At 42.0% G+C, this 16,287-nt stretch overlaps 1 protein-coding gene across 1 annotated transcript in view; it reads left to right on the forward strand.

The window, feature by feature from the left end:
• Positions 1 to 404: 404 nt before the first annotated feature.
• Positions 405 to 16,287, forward strand: part of LOC126982117 (protein SpAN-like) — a gene marked incomplete at its 3' end in the record, with an annotated part of 40,929 nt that continues 25,046 nt past the window's right edge. Inside the window, exons 1-2 of the mRNA XM_050833918.1 lie at positions 405 to 495; positions 16,120 to 16,155. Coding sequence (XP_050689875.1) covers positions 433 to 495; positions 16,120 to 16,155 — 99 coding nt within the window. The remainder of the gene's footprint in view (positions 496 to 16,119; positions 16,156 to 16,287) is intronic.

Raw genomic sequence — 16,287 nt, forward strand, 5'->3', positions numbered from 1 at the left:
CTTCTAAAAAATCAATAATTCTATGTGACTTGCCTTCTGTACCTGATAGTGTCGCCCAGTCGATATGGGGGGATTAAAGTCTCCTAATATCAGTGAGTCGCTGTTATTAAGTGATTGCCTTAAAACGCTGTACATTTCAACATCATCGAGAGAGAGAGAGAGAGAGAGAGAGAGAGAGAGAGAGAGAGAGAGAGAGAGAGAGAGAGAGAGAGAGAGAGAGAGAGAGAGAGAGAGACTAAACCTAACCTTCCGGTTCAAGGTCTTGAACGAATTAAAAATGAAGACACGTTTCTGAAATTGAATCCGTGGAAGTGATGGCGGGAGTGTGCGTGCCGGGGTCGAGGGTGGCGGGGAGGGACAACTCTATGGCTATATAATGACAGGCTGAGAGCTGGATGACACCATTCCTCTTCCGGGGGTCGTTAGGAGAAGATGGGCCGTCACATGTATTGGCTGGCATTTGCCTTCTGCACCCTCGCTCTTGCGTCCTCGAAGGTAAGTGATATATATATATATATATATATATATATATATATATATATATATATATATATATATATATATATATATATATATATATATATATATATATATATATATATATATATATATATATATATATATATATATATATATATATATATATATATATATATATATATATTAGGTGGAGCGTTTTCAACTTTTATTTATGTTCCTTAGTGGCTAGTGCGGAAAAGTTGCCAAATGGGGAGAAAAAAATTGTGTTAAAAGCATTTTTTCCTAGAAGGATATCTTCTACCGCCCCAAGACCCTTGAGGTTGGAAAAAAGTGCTCTTGAAGTAGGCATAATACGAGGTGGGGCCCGTTTTGTTCCTGTTTGATAAAATGCTTACGGCTAGTGCGGAAAATTCTCGTTAATATGTGTATATTTAGTACACAAAATTTCAGCTTGGTAGCATTGTATCTTCTACTTCCCCAAATAACCTAAAAATATGAAATTAACCAATAAATTACACATATTTTTAAAAAATTGTCAAAATTAAGTAAGCGATGTTGATATTATGGCTAGCCTTCAAATTATTCTTTAAAATGTAAAGAATTATTGTATTTAGTTTCATCCACTTATTCAAATATATTTTACTGCCCCACCAATAACGAAAAATTGGTATTTCAACAGATTATTATGGTCACTTATGATTTATGTGCATATGCTATCAGTAGTTTCATTTTGAAATCAATTAGAGTATTTGGTGTGAGTGGCCATATCTGCATTCATTACTAGTGTGAAACACACTCTCGTTCACCATTACCATCTCTTAATAGTGGAGGGATGGAGGAAGGGTGTGGGTTACCTCATAGTAGGCTAATACCCCTCGTGAGTCACTGTGTGTGATACTGTGATATCGCTCACGCTCAGTGCTTGGCTAAGCGTCTTTGAGAGCGGTTGTGTTTCTCCCTCATTTGTAAGACATGGCAAAGCGAAATCACCCTCATCGTGATTGTACCAGACAGGATCATTTATGTCCTGTCTTTGGTAAACCTTCAACACTTGAGAAAATTGTCTACCAACACTTAAAGATGTAATGAAAGCAATTCATTGGGAAAGAATTAACCGGAAAACAACAGGGCAAGAACCAAAATGGAAAGATGTGTGTATGTCTATTGTAACACAAGTGGAAGAAATCTGGTGCTCTGCATCAATCCCAACAGTGTCTACTAAGCGCATATCTGATATGCTAGATACATACTATTGTAAATTCACAACCATCATGAAGCCATACAAAGGACGAGCACATGATCCACGATACCAAGAAAAACTAAGGAAATTTGAAAATGATAGCGATGTACTTTTTGATATAGCAGCTTGTAAATCCATTGGACATAATTGTCAATGCCCTGCTGAGAAGAGAGTCCCTCAGCGTGAAACTGAATTTCTTAATGATCAGAGACATGAGAGGAAAATGAAAATAGGTCCAATTGATGTAAGAACAACGCAAGCTATCAGAAAAAAGGAAGAAAGGAAAGAAAGAAGAGCATGTAACCAGCCGTCAACTAGCAGAAGTGATCCTAAGCCATCCTCCAGTCAAAATCTACACCAGATGCACCTAAGTGAGTCAAGTTCCAACGCCGAATCCACAGATGAATCAGATTTTGAAGGTCAACTCCGTAGACAAGCACAGAAAAGCCTATTCATATGTAAACAAAGTATCACAAAAAAGTTGCCATCACTTGCTCTTACATGTGATCGAACTGGTGTGTCAGATAGAGCAGGTGCTAGCATTGCCAGTGCAATTTTGAAAGATGTAGGCATAATAACTGAAGAAAACACAGCAGAAGTAATAGATAGAAGCAAAATTCGTCGAGAACGAAAAAAAAACTAGAAAACAAGTGACTGAAGAAGACATTATTGCAACAGATAAGCTCCCTTTGTGTATATTCTTCGATGGTAAAAAAGACAAAACATTGTGTCAAGTGGAGAAAGGTAACAAAAAACTTAAAACAGAAATTGTAGAGGAGCACATCACAATTCTAGAAGAACCTGGCTCAAAATATATAGGTCATATTTCTCCTTCAAAAGGTTCTGGATATAGTATTGCACCATTGATTGTGTCACATTTAGAAGCATCTAATATATCAACAACACAATTGCAGGCTATCGGTTGTGATGGCACTGCAGTGAACACAGGTAGAAAAAATGGAATAATTTCTCTACTGGAGCAATCATTGCAGAGACCATTGCAGTGGCTCATTTGTCAATTGCATGCAAATGAGCTACCGTTGCGCCACTTGATAATCAAACTTGATGGCCCTACAACTGGTCCAAAAGGTTTCACGGGAAGCATCTGCAAGCGATTATCCAAATGTGAAGAGTTACCTCTCACTTCCTTTCAGCCAGTTGAAAGTGAAAACATTGATTGTGATGTCGAAAAGCTAAGCACTGATCAGAAATATCTTCTAAAGGTATATCGTGCTGTTTCTTCTGGTGAATGCAGCGAGTCTCTCCAGCATCGTTATCCTGGCAACATTTCACACTCAAGATGGCTCACTACTGCTAATCGTATACTTCGTCTTTACATGTCAACAGAAAATCCATCAGAAAACTTTCAACTTATTGTAAAGTTCATTATGTCTGTCTACATTCCCATATGGTTCAAAATTAAAACAAAGCCTTCAGTAATTCATGGACCTTGTCATTTTTTTGATGCACTTTCCAGAGTCAGGAAACTAGGAGAGAGAGTTAAAAACATTGTGTATCCTGTTCTGCAGAGAAGTGCATTTTACGCACATGCTGAAGCACTTATAGTTGCCATGGTTCACGATGAGGAGAAAGCGACTCGTATCCTTGGCTACAGAAGATTGCTAAAGGCAAGGAATAGTGAGATTACTAGAAGATCCTGCGTTCGTCATTTCACTTTGCCTGATGTCAACTTTGAAGCCAAAACATACATTGAAATGATAGACTGGCAGGCTGCTCAGTTGACTGATCCACCACTGCTGAAACACATTACCAATGATGAACTAAAGAATCTAATTCAGTCAGGTGACGTGCCTCAGTCTAATGTACCACAGATACCATGCCACTCCCAAAACGTGGAGCGCATGATAAAACTTGTGACTGAGTCTTGTTCAAAGGTATGCGGCCCTTCAAACAGAGAAGGCTGGATACGTTCAGTTTTGGTCTCGAGGAGTACTATGCCCACTTTTGACACCAAAAAACAATTTGCAACTCCTATGTAAACAGCGCTCTAGCATTGGAAGGGTGGAAGGGCTGGAGTAGGGTGGAACTCGATATGCAGCCACCTCCACGTGGTGAGTTCTGGGTTGTTTTATAGCCAACAAGTTGGTTGTAAAATAGGCAAAGAGCTGCATCATAATTTTCGTTGTGTATAACTACTTTCCAATATCAGTACAATTTGTTTTATCAGTATTTTAAAATCACAAACAAAACCGTCACAATATCGTACTATTGCAAAAAGCTCGTATCTTGGGACGGTAAAGATATTTGAATAAGTGGATGAAACTTAGTACAATCATTCTTTACATTTTAAAGAATAATTTGAAGGCTAGCCATAATATCAACATCGCTTACTTAATTTTGACAATTTTTAAAAAATGTGTAATTTATTGGTTAATTTCATATTTTAGGTTATTTGGGAAGTAGAAGATACAATGCTACCAAGCTGAAATTTTGTGTACTAAATATACACATATTAACGAGAATTTTCCGCACTAGCCGTAAGCATTGTATCAAACAGGAACAAAACGGGCCCCCCCTCGTATTATGCCTACTTCAAGAGCACTTTTTTCCAACTTCAAGGGTCTTGGGGCGGTAGAAGATATCCTTCTAGGAAAAAATGCTTTTAACACAATTTTTTTCTCCCCATTTGGCAACTTTTCCGCACTAGCCACTAAGGAAAATAAAAAAGTTGAAAACGCTCCACCCTAATGTATATATATATATATATATATATATATATATATATATATATATATATATATATATATATATATATATATATATATATATATATATATATATATATAAGTTGAAAAACGTGTATATATATATATATATATATATATATATATATATATATATATATATATATATATATATATATATATATATATATATATATATATATATATATATATATATATATATAAAATGTATACACAGTGAGTACGTAGGAAAACCCCCACCGAAAAAGGCGTATGCCACTCTCGATGAGCTATTTACGGGAATCGAGGAGGGTGCTGCAACCCACCAAAGACTCTTCCTGTCTCCTCTCTTTCGGTTACCCAGTTGTCTCATCAACACCAGAGATTAGTTCAGCATGCTCTCTAAAGACAAATCCTCTTACTATCCACTTAACACTACATACATGAAGCAACGCATACCATTTCTTTTTTTTTTTTTTTTCAAAAATTTATGATTGCTTCACTAGAAAATGCCTCAGAGTTCCCGTTTAGAGGGGGGGAGCACAAATGCCCCCGAGAGGACTACCCTTTTGGCTTTCGATCTGAGAGGCGTCTTGATAGCTCCTCTTTTTTATATATATCAACTTCTGCAACATTCGCGGTCTTCGTTCCAATTTTCATTCTGTGGAGCATCATCTCTCCTCCTGTAAACCTCACCTTCTCTTCCTCACCGAAACACAGGTCTCGGCGGCTACTGACAGTAATCTCTACTCTGTTAATACTATCTCTATCCAAAATTTCAATCCGAAGCTGGATGTTGTGTCTACGTACGCAACGACATCACATGCTCTCGTCATGACCTAGACTTCACAATTTTCCATCATCTAGCTAAGACTTCATTGTCACTATTACTAAATAAATTTGTGCGGTTTATTTCTCAATTAACTGTATCAAGTATGTAAAATTCTTTGACCACTTGAACTCTTAAGTGGAACACATCTTCGTGTTCCACATCTTCGTTGAAATCTCCATCTTAGATTTCAATGTTCACCACCAGCTTTAACTTTCATCTTCTTTCACTGACCAGCCTGGTGAACAAGCCTACAACTTTGCTTTCCTCAACGATCTAGAGCAGTTGGTTCAGCACCCTACACGTATCCCAACCGTCCTGGAGACAGGCCCAACATACTAGACCTCTTCCTTACCTCTAATCCTTCTACTTACTCTGTCAAACTGTTCTCTCCGTTGGGCTCCTCCAGTCACAACATTATTTCTGTATCCTGTCCAATCGCTCCTGTACACCCTCTGGACTCACCGAAGAGACGGTGCTTCTGGCATTTTGCTTCAGCTCGGTGGGACGACCCGAGGATGTACTTCTTATATTTACCGTGGAGTGATTACTGCTTCCAGGAGAGAGACCCCTCTGTGTGTGCCCAGCGCATCACAGAGGTGATTGTCTCTGGAATGGAGACACACATTCCACGTACTTTCTCTACTCCTCATGCTAAAGAGTCTTGGTTTAATCACGCTTATTCTGGTGCTGTCAAAGATAGAGAGGCAGCTCACAAAAGATACCAGAGCCTTCGCACTCCTGCAACCATAATCTTTATATTCTGCCCGGAATCGTGCAAAATCTATTCTTCGACTTACCAAAACCTCTTTCATAAATAGAAAATGTCAAAACCTTGCTTTTTTTATAATTATTTCCCGGACTGCTGGCACCTAGCCAAAAATATATCCTCCAATCTCACTTCTTCATCTTTCCCTCCTCTCTTTAACCCAGACGGCAGCACCGCCGTCTCATCTGTCACTAAAGCTGAACTCTTTTTCTCAGACTTTCTGTTAAAAGCCCACTCTGAACGATTCTGGGCATATTCCTCCTACTCGTCCCCCCTCTGACTCCTTTGTGCCTGTTATTAAGATTCTTAAGAACGATGTTTTCTATGCCCCCTCTGGCCTCAACTCTCAGAAGGCTTACGGACCTGATGGAGTGCCTCCTATTGTCTTTAACAACTGTGCCTCCGTGCTGACACACTGCCTGGTCAAACTCTTTCGCCTCTGCCTATCAATATCTACCATTCCTTCCTACTGGAAGTACGCCTTCATACAGTCTATGCCTAAAAAGGGTGACCGTTCCAATCCTTCAAACTACCGCCCTATTGCTTTACTTTCCTGTCTATCTAAAGCTTTTGAATCAATCCTAAACCGGAAGATTCAAAAGCACCTTCCCACTTCTGACCTTCTATCTGATTGCCAATATGGGTTCCGCAAGGGGCGTTCTACTGGCGGTCTTCTTACTCTCTTAACTAATTCTTGGTCATCCTCTCTTAGCCGTTTCGGTGAAACTTTCTCTGTTGCGCTAGACATATCGAAAGCTTTCGATAGAGTCTGGCACAAGTCTTTGCTTTCTAAACTGCCCTCTTTCGGATTCTATCCTTCTCTATGTTCCTTTATCTCCAGTTTCCTTTCCGGAAGTTCTATCTCCGCTGTGGTAGATGGTCACTGTTCTTCCCCTAAACCTATCAACAGTGGTGTTCCGCAGGGCTCTGTCCTATCACCCACTCTCTTCCTGTTATTCATCAATGATCTTCTTTCCATAACAAACTGTCCTATTCATTCATACGCCGACGACTCCACTCTGCATTATTCAATTTCTTTCAACAGAAGACTTTCTCGACAGGAATTTTAAGACTCCAGGCTGGAAGCTGCAGAACGCTTAACCTCCGACCTTGCTATCATTTCCGATTCGGGTAAAATGAACCTTGTGTCCTTCAATGCCTCAAAAACCCAATTTTCCAACCTATCAACTTGACACAATCTTCCAAACACCTATCCCCTATTCTTCAACAACACTCAGCTGTCATCATCTTCAACACTAAATATCCTCGGTCTGCCCTTAGCTCAAAATCTTAAATGGAAACTTTACATCTCCTCTCACTAAATCAGCTTCCTCGAGGTTGGGCGCTCTGTATCGTCTCCGCCAGTTCTTCTCCCCCACACAGATGCTATCCATTTATAGGAGCTTTGTCCGCCCTTGTATTGGGTATGCATCTCGCGTGAGAGGGTGGTTCGATTCGCACAGCTCTCCTGGACTGAGTGGAGTCTAAGGCTCTTCGTCTCATCAGCTCTCCTCCTCTTACTGACAACCTTCTACTTCTTAAATTCCGCCGCCATGTTGCCTCTCTTTCTATCTTCTATCGATATTTTCATGCTGACTGCTCTTCTGAACTTGCTAACTGCATCCCTTCCCCGCTTCCGCGGCCCCGCTGCACACGACTCATCCCTATACTGCTCATCCATATGCTGTCCAAACCCCTTGTGTAAGAGTTAACCAGCATCTCCATTCTTTCATCCCCTTTACTGGTAAACTCTGGAACAGTCTTCCTTTGTCTGTATATCCTCCTGTCTATGACTTGACCTTTTTCAAGAAAAGTGTATCAGGACACCTCTCCACCCGAGGTTGACCTCTCTTTTGGCTACTCTTTACTTTTATCTTTTATGGGAGCGGCGAGTAGCGGGCTTTTTTTGTACTCTTTTTGTTGCCCTTGAGCCGTGTCCTTTGATGTAACAAACAAACAAACAAACAAACAAACAAATAAGTGTAGGATAAGGCTCGGGAAAAAGAGTATTGAGTTTAAATATTTAAGGACACTTTTATATACGCATGTACATAGCTGGGCGTCATCGCGATAAGTTATCGCGATACTTTATCGCTGATAACAAAATCGGGTTATCGGCCATCCGCTACTTATATATATATATATATATATATATATATATATATATATATATATATATATATATATATATATATATATATATATATATATATATATATATATATATCGGTATCTTCGTTACTTTTGTAACCAAACTAGCGAAAAGGCCCGGGCGCCCGGTGTTGTATGAAAAAACTTCGGGGTATGAAATATCTTCGGTGAAGAGATTTCATACTTAGATCATCAACATTAAAATACTAGGTTATTTTTTTATGTTAGACTCAAAAATCAATATATCAAAGAGAAAAATCATTTAACTTTGCCCCAAAAATGATTATTCACTGCCTCAAATTTGATATTCCATATTCGTTTGTGTGAGTATGCCATGGTATTGAAGGCACCCGGTGTTGTGTTATTTAGTGTCCCATCGTCAAAAGCTGGCGCTTTTGTTTACAAACATTGGTCTCTCGTGAACTACGCATGTTCAGACCAGTAAGCGTAGCCCTGTACAGTCTGACAAAGCTTTTTAACGCATTAAGAGTTGCCGGAAGGCTGAATCAGACATACAGTACCACCATCCTCGCTGTTTCTAGAACGACACTCTGTACATACAAATACAACTCGTACAGTGTCGTTCTAGAAACAGCGAGGATGGTGGTAGTGGTACTGTCTGTCTGATTCAGCCTTCCAGCATCTCTCAATTACGGTTAAAAAGCTTTGTGAGACTGTACAGGTCTACGCTTGCTGGTCTGAGCATGCACAGTTCACGAGAGACCAGTGTTTGTAAACAGAAGCACCAGCTTTTGACGGTGGGGACGCCAAATAACACAACACCGGTTCAGGCGTTTGTAGTATTACCGTCCATAGGTACGTGTCAACGTGTGGTTTTCAGGTTTTGTAAGTTTTCTAAAATACAGATAATGAAAATTTGAATTCATCTGTTTTTTTTTATTTGAAATATCAATATAGTATCGTTTTCGCCTATGGGACTTATCGCTAACTAGTATCGGAATTGTGAATCTGTATCGGGTATCGGGTATCGGTTATCGCCTATATTTGTGTCTCCAGTTAACGAATATCGGTTATCACCGATAAGGTTTTCCATTATCAGTTACCGGTTATCGGGAATAAGGTTTTCTGTTATCGTGCCCAGCTATGCGGTTGTAGGTATGGAAGGTGAGGTGAGGGAAAGACCAGGGAAGGACAGATAGGTAGTAGTGTGTTGGGGAGAGTTATGAGAGGAAATAGTATGAGCATGGGGGTACAAAAGTGAACAGGTAACAGTATTATCCTGCCAACTCTGTCATATGGATCAGAGACATGGAATGTAGCACAACAATCAAGAATACGTGCAGTGGACATGAGTTATGCAAGAGGTGCATGTAGTGGGTCAGGATGGGATGGAGAAAGTAATGAAAGTGTATGAAGGAAAAGAGAGAGGGAGGGACGGGTACCTAGGAGGACGTAATATACGTGTATGTAAATATAATATATAATAAATATAAATGTAATATGATTTAATTTAATCAGCCATGGGGGTGCGTAACAGCAGGAGAGGTATTAAAGGGTACAATAGCCGAAAAAGTTTGGGCAGCACTGCTCTAAAATATCAAAGATTTCTGTGTGTATGTGTGTGTGTGTGTGTGTGTGTGTGTGTGAGAGAGAGAGAGAGAGAGAGAGAGAGAGAGAGAGAGAGAGAGATTTACATAGAAAATCAGACCACACAGACCCCATGGTCCAGACTTGGTGGTCTGTCCTTAAACCTAAGTGATTTTACATTAATCAGAAGACTCCAAAACGTTGCATTTCTACTCTAGTTGATATTAAGTTGAAGGAAGTGACGGTCGAGCTTATTTTTGAAGGAGTCAATCGTGTTACACTGGACCACTGACGGTGGAAGCTTATTCCATTCTCGCACTACAACGTTGGTGAAGAAAAATTTGGTGCAGTCTGAATTTACTTGTCTACATCTGAGTTTTACGCCATTGTTCCTCGTGCGCAAAGTGTCATCGATCATAAACAATGTTGATCTGTCTACATTCGTGAAACCATTAAGTATTTTAAAACATTCGATCAGTTTTCCTCGGAGGCGACGTTTCTCAAGAGAACATGTTAAGGGTAGAAAGCCTTTCTTCGTAGGATTTGTTGCGCAAGGAAGGGATCATTTTCGTTGCCCGACGCTGAACACCTTCTAATTTAGCAATATCCTTTGCATGGTGGGGAGACCAAAACTGTACCGCATATTCCAAGTGGGGTCTGACTAAACTGTTGTAGAGCGGGAGTATTACATCTTTATTCTTGAATACAAAGTTTCTTTAATGAAGCCCAACATTCTGTTCGCTTTATTTGCTGCATCGATGCATTGCTGTGAGAATTTGAGGTTTGACGCGATTTTGACCCCCAAGTCTTTGACGCACTGAACGCTTTTGAGTTTAACGCCGCGCATTTCGTATTCGAACTTCTTATTCCTCGTTCCAACTTGAAGGACCTGGCACTTGTCTACGTTAAAGGGCATCTCCCATCTATCCGACCAGGCTGAAATTTTGTGCAAATCCTCTTGGAGGCTTTGCCTGTCTTCGTCAGTGAGAACCGAGTTGCCAATCTTTGTGTCGTCTGCAAATTTACTAATGCGGTTATTGAGTCCAACATCCACGTCGTTGATGTAAATAATGAAGAGCACTGGGCCAAGGACCGAGCCCTGAGGGACGCCACTAGTGACAGGCGCCCACTCTGGAGTTAAATCCGTCGATCACTACTCTTTGTTGTCTGTTGCTCAACCAATTCGCGATCCATTGGTTTACTTGACCGTCAATACCTATTTGCTTTAATTTGTAAAGTAATTTATGATGCGGGACTTTATCAAACGCTTTCTGGAAATCAAGATAGACTACGTCCAGTGATTTGGTTACGTCATAAACAGTGAAGAGGTCGTTATAAAAGGTTAATAGGTTTGATAGGCAGGATCTTTTGTTTCGGAAGCCATGTTGTGAGTCCCCAATCAATGAGTGGCTTTCAAGGTAATTCACAATTTTGTCTCTAATTATGCCCTCAAGTAGCTTACCTACAACCGAAGTTAGACTAATGGGCCTGTAATTACCTGGTACTTTTTGTCTCCTTTCTTGAAAATCGGTGTCACGTTAGCCTTTTCCAATCTGAAGGACGATGCCTTGTCGCAAGGACATATTGAATACGGTTGTGAGGGAGGAGAGTATTTCGCTCTTTGTTTCTTTCAGCAGAGTTGGATATACTTTGTCAGGTCCAGGACTTTTATTTGTTTTAAGTGAATGGAGAGCTTTAAGGACTTCATCGGTTGTTATTTCAAAATTAGGCAATGCATGCTCGAGATTTACAATAGTACTGGTGTTGGTGGTAGCGAGAGGAAGACTGTTAGTATTAAACACCGAGGAAAAGTAATTGTTTAAGAGGTTTGCAATGTGTTGGCTGTCAGTCACTAGTGCACCGTCGCTGTTTGTTAAAGGTCCAATACCACTTGTGATCGCCTTTCTGTTGTTTATGTAACTGAAGAAAGATTTCGGATTATTTTTACAGTTGGCTGCAATATTTTCTTCGTATCTACGCTTTGCCTGAACTCGTCGCCTGGCATCATTATAAAGTCTAATGTTTTCGGGCGTGCTTTGTTCTTTCTTTAACCTGTAAAACAATTTTCTCTCAATGACTGATTGTTTAATTTCGCTATTAAACCACGGTGGGCTTTTATTAGTGTTAATTCGCTTCTCGCACAAGGGGACGAATGTGTTCTGCTGAGTGAGTAAGTGATTTTTGAGGCTTAGCCAGGCTTCCTCTACGTTGCCGTCATCTGATAGTTGTATTTCTGTTAGTTTTTGTCGGATTTCTACGAAGTTAGCTCTTTTGAAATTGGGCACCTTTACTTTATTTTCAGTCACTGATGATTGAGCTTTAATGTCGACGCGCACTAATTTATGATCGCAAGAACCGAGGTGTTCTCCTACCGTGACACTACTGACTAGGTTATCTTGGGTTGTTATAACAAGGTCGAGTATATTATTTTGTCGAGTTGGCTCAGAAACCATTTGGCTTAGATAATTTTCTTCTAGAAATTCGATCATTCTATGTGACTCGCCTTCTGTACCTGACAGTGTCGCCCAGTCGATATGGGGGAGGTTAAAGTCTCCTAATATCAGTGAGTCGCTGTTATTAAGTGACTGCCTTAAGACGCTGTACATTTCAAGGTCGTCATCGAGTGATTGCCCGGGAGGTCTGTAGGTGACAGATATATTTAAGTTGACTTTGCAATGTTTACTCGCACGCACAAATGTTCAACGTTACTGTTTCCCGGTGTTTTGTCAGTGGGTTGCAAATAGCTTTTGACATAAAGGGCGACGCCACCGCCTCTACGGTTTACACGATCTTTGTTGAAGAGTCTGTAGCCATCTATGTTGTATTCGGAACTTAAATCAATATTTGTGGTGTCGATAAATGTTTCGGTTATAGCAATTATGTCAAAATTTTCTGTTAAAGCAAGACATCTCAGTTCATCAAATTTGTTTCTTAGGCTACGCGCATTGAAACTAAGGATTTTTAAGTTATCTAGAGGCCTGGTACTAGAGGTGGTGGTACTTGCGGGATCACGGTTACGGGGTTGTTGTGATGCACGGCGTCTATTTACACGGGCGGGGTGGAGGGACGTGGCCGTGACTCGTTTTTTGTTCGGATGACACGCACTGCTTCGTTGAGGAGCCTTCCGAGTCTGGCTGCCCCGATGGGAGAAAGGTGCAATCCGTCCCTGTGAAAGAGCTCATTTTGTCCATAGAAATTGTCCCATGCGTTTAGGAACTCCACGTCAAGCTCCTACAAAGAGTCTGTAAGCGGTTGTTTAGGCTGAAGGCCTTACTGAAAAGTCGCTCTCCCAAGTCCGTGGTAGAATTCCTGAAATCAAAATGTTAGGGGATTTAGTCTTATACTGCTGGATGAGCCTACGGTACTTCTCCAGGAGTTCCTCAGACCGGGTCGTGGTGACGTCGTTCGTACCTGTGTGAATAACAAACAGTGAATCATTAGTAGCCTGGGGGGAGATCTCCTCAAGAGCAGCAGTTATGTCGTCGATCCCAGCACCAGGATAGCAATAGTTCCGTCTTCGACGAGGAACTCTGCCGCAGAACTCAACGACCTGCTGGCGAATCATGGAGTCACCCACCAGGAAGGTGCTCTCCTGCTCGTCCTCCTCCTCCAGAATGGCAAACCTGTTGAAGCAATGAACAGGATAAATCGCTTGTCTGGCTGGCTTGGCTCCTCCATTCACGACGGTGAATCCATCATGGTCGGTGCCACTAGCATCCTCCCGTTGCGTGGTGTTGTCCGCTGGTGTCGACGGTACCGCTGAGGGCAAGGGGGCGGTTGGAGAAGGGTTTGGCACCACAGCAACGTTAGCCTGGATGAATTCCTGCAAGGAGGCAACAGTGCGAGAAAGCTCTAATATTTTATTCTGACCTGCTTCCATCTTCTCTTCTTGCTCCTGCAGTCTTGTCTCGAGATGCTGCCTGGTGAGAAAGCTCTATTATTTTATTCTGGCCTTCTTCCATCTTCTCTTCCTGCTCCTGCAGTCTTGTCTCGAGATGCTGCCTGGACAGACAGAGTCGACAGACAGCAGAACGCCCTGTAAAAAGTGAGCTGAGAAGCTACCGTTACAAGTACTGCACTTCTTAGGCGCCATCTTAGCTGAAATGAAAGAGATAAAAACACAGAGTGAAGGGGATTAGGAAAGGGGGTGAGGTGTGTTAGAGGTAGTTTAGTAATGGAGGAAAAGTGAGAGAGAGGAGGAGTAGGAAGGGATGTGAGGTGAGTAAAGAGGGAAAGAGAGTGTGTGTGATCAAGGAGGGTTAGGAAATAGGTGAGGTGGGAGAGAGGAGTAGGAAGGGATGTGAGGTGAGTAAAGAAGGGAGGCGGTGAGTGAGGTGTGTGAGATCAAGGAGGGTTAGGAAATAGGTGAGGTGGAAGAGAGGAGTAGGAAGAGATGTGAGGTGAGTAAAGAGGGGAAAGAGAGGCGGTGAGTGAGGTGTGTGAGATCAAGGAGGGTTAGGAAATAGGTGAGGTGGGGAGAGAGGAGGATTAGGAAGGGATGTGAGGTGAGTAAAGAGGGGAAAGGGAGGCGGTGAGTGAGGTGTGTGAGATCAAGGAGGGTTAGGAAATAGGTGAGATGAGTGAGAGGGAGTTTGGGAAAGGAGGTAAGTGGGAGAGAGGAGGAGTAGGAAGGGATGTGAGGTGAGTGAGGTGTGTGAGAACAAGAAAGGTTAAGAAAGAGGCGAGGTAAGGTGGGTGAAAGGATGGGTAAATAGGATGTGAGGTAAGGTGAGTGAGGGGGGAAGGGCTTAGAAATATGTGGAGGTGAGGGAGGAGTAGGAAGGGCTAATCCTCTAGGGGATGAGGAGGAGCAAAAGGGATGTGAGGTGAGCGAGGGTGGGGGGGGCTTAGGTGAGGTGAGGGAAAGGGGTGTAGGAAGTGTTAATCCTATAGAGTCTAGGGGATTTAAAGAGGGTGTAATGAGGAGGAGCAGATTGAATCCTCAGGGAATTCAAAGGGTGGGTTGTCGACACACCCAAATCACGCGTGAGACACTCGGGAACACAAAGTCACACTCGGGACACACGAAACACTCAGAAACCCAAGCACAAGCACGACTAAACACCCTCAAGTCACTCGCAAAAACACCGGAAGTACAACAGCACACTCAAAACACTCTGAAACCCACGCAGAGCACTATAAACATCCAAATCACACGTAAAAGCACTGGAAACACAACACACTCGAAACGCAGAACACTCGAAAACAGCCAAATCACACGCAAAAACACCGGAAACAAAACAGCACACTCAAAACGCTCTGAAACCCACGCAGTACACTTAGAAGCAGCTAAATCACACGCAAAAACACCGGAAACACAACACACTTGAATCACTCTGAAACCCACGCAGAACACCCGGAAACAGCCAGATCACACGCAAAAACACCGGAAACACAACACACTTGAATCACTCTGAAACCCACGCAGAACACCCGGAAACAGCCAGATCACACGCAAAAACACCGGAAACACAACACACTTGAATCACTCTGAAACCCACGCAGAACACCCGGAAACAGCCAGATCACACGCAAAAACACCGGAAACACAACACACTTGAATCACTCTGAAACACACTTGAATCACTCTGAAACCCACGCAGAACACCCGGAAACAGCCAGATCACACGCAAAAACACTGGAAACACAACACACTTGAATCACTCTGAAACCCACGCAGAACACCCGGAGACAGCCAGATCACACGCAAAAACACCGGAAACACAAATCACAGAGGCAACCACAGGCAGAAACCACAAGCGAACACACACCAAACACGTGTCGGGAAATCACAGGCAACACATAAGGTCCACAAGCGAGAACACAAACGCCCAAGAGCACGACGAAAACACAGGGCAAGCGATGTTGTGGGGCGCAGCGGGGTGAGGTCACGACCTTCTCTCAGCAGAGGTCGGGTGTGAATGAGCAGAGGTCGGGTGTGAATGAAAGAGAGAGAGAGAGAGAGAGAGAGAGAGAGAGAGAGAGAGAGAGAGATTTTACATAGATTTACATAGAAAATCAGACCACACAAACCCATGGTCCAGACTAGATGGTCTGTCCTTAAACCTAAGTGATTCTACATTAATCCGATGGCTCCAAAACGTTGCATTTCAACTCTAGTTAATATTAAGTTGAAGGAAGTGACGGTCGAGCTTGTTTTTAAAGGACTCAATCATGTCGCACTGGACCACTGAAGGCGGGAGCTTATTTCATTCTCGCACAACAACGTTGGTGAAGAAAAAATTGTTTCAGTCTGAATTTACTTGTCTACATTTGAGTTTTATGCCATTGTTCCTCGTTCGCAAAGTGTCATCGATCACAAACAATGTTGAGAGAGAGAGAGAGAGAGAGAGAGAGAGAGAGAGAGAGAGAGAGACTGCCTCTTTCTTTCCAACAGGACGAGGAGCGCGCGGCGACTCCAATCATTCTTGACGTAAGTACAAAATCAATATTTTCACTTTTGTTAAGTACTGCTTTTATTACTTGGGACTTCAGGTCTCCTGGGCCAAGACCAAGGTACAGGTGTTTGGAGGCTTGCTACATGAAGCAGTACAGTCTGTTCATG

The sequence above is a fragment of the Eriocheir sinensis genome, chromosome 4 (assembly GCF_024679095.1).
Source record: "Eriocheir sinensis breed Jianghai 21 chromosome 4, ASM2467909v1, whole genome shotgun sequence".
Classification (NCBI taxonomy): domain Eukaryota; kingdom Metazoa; phylum Arthropoda; class Malacostraca; order Decapoda; family Varunidae; genus Eriocheir; species Eriocheir sinensis.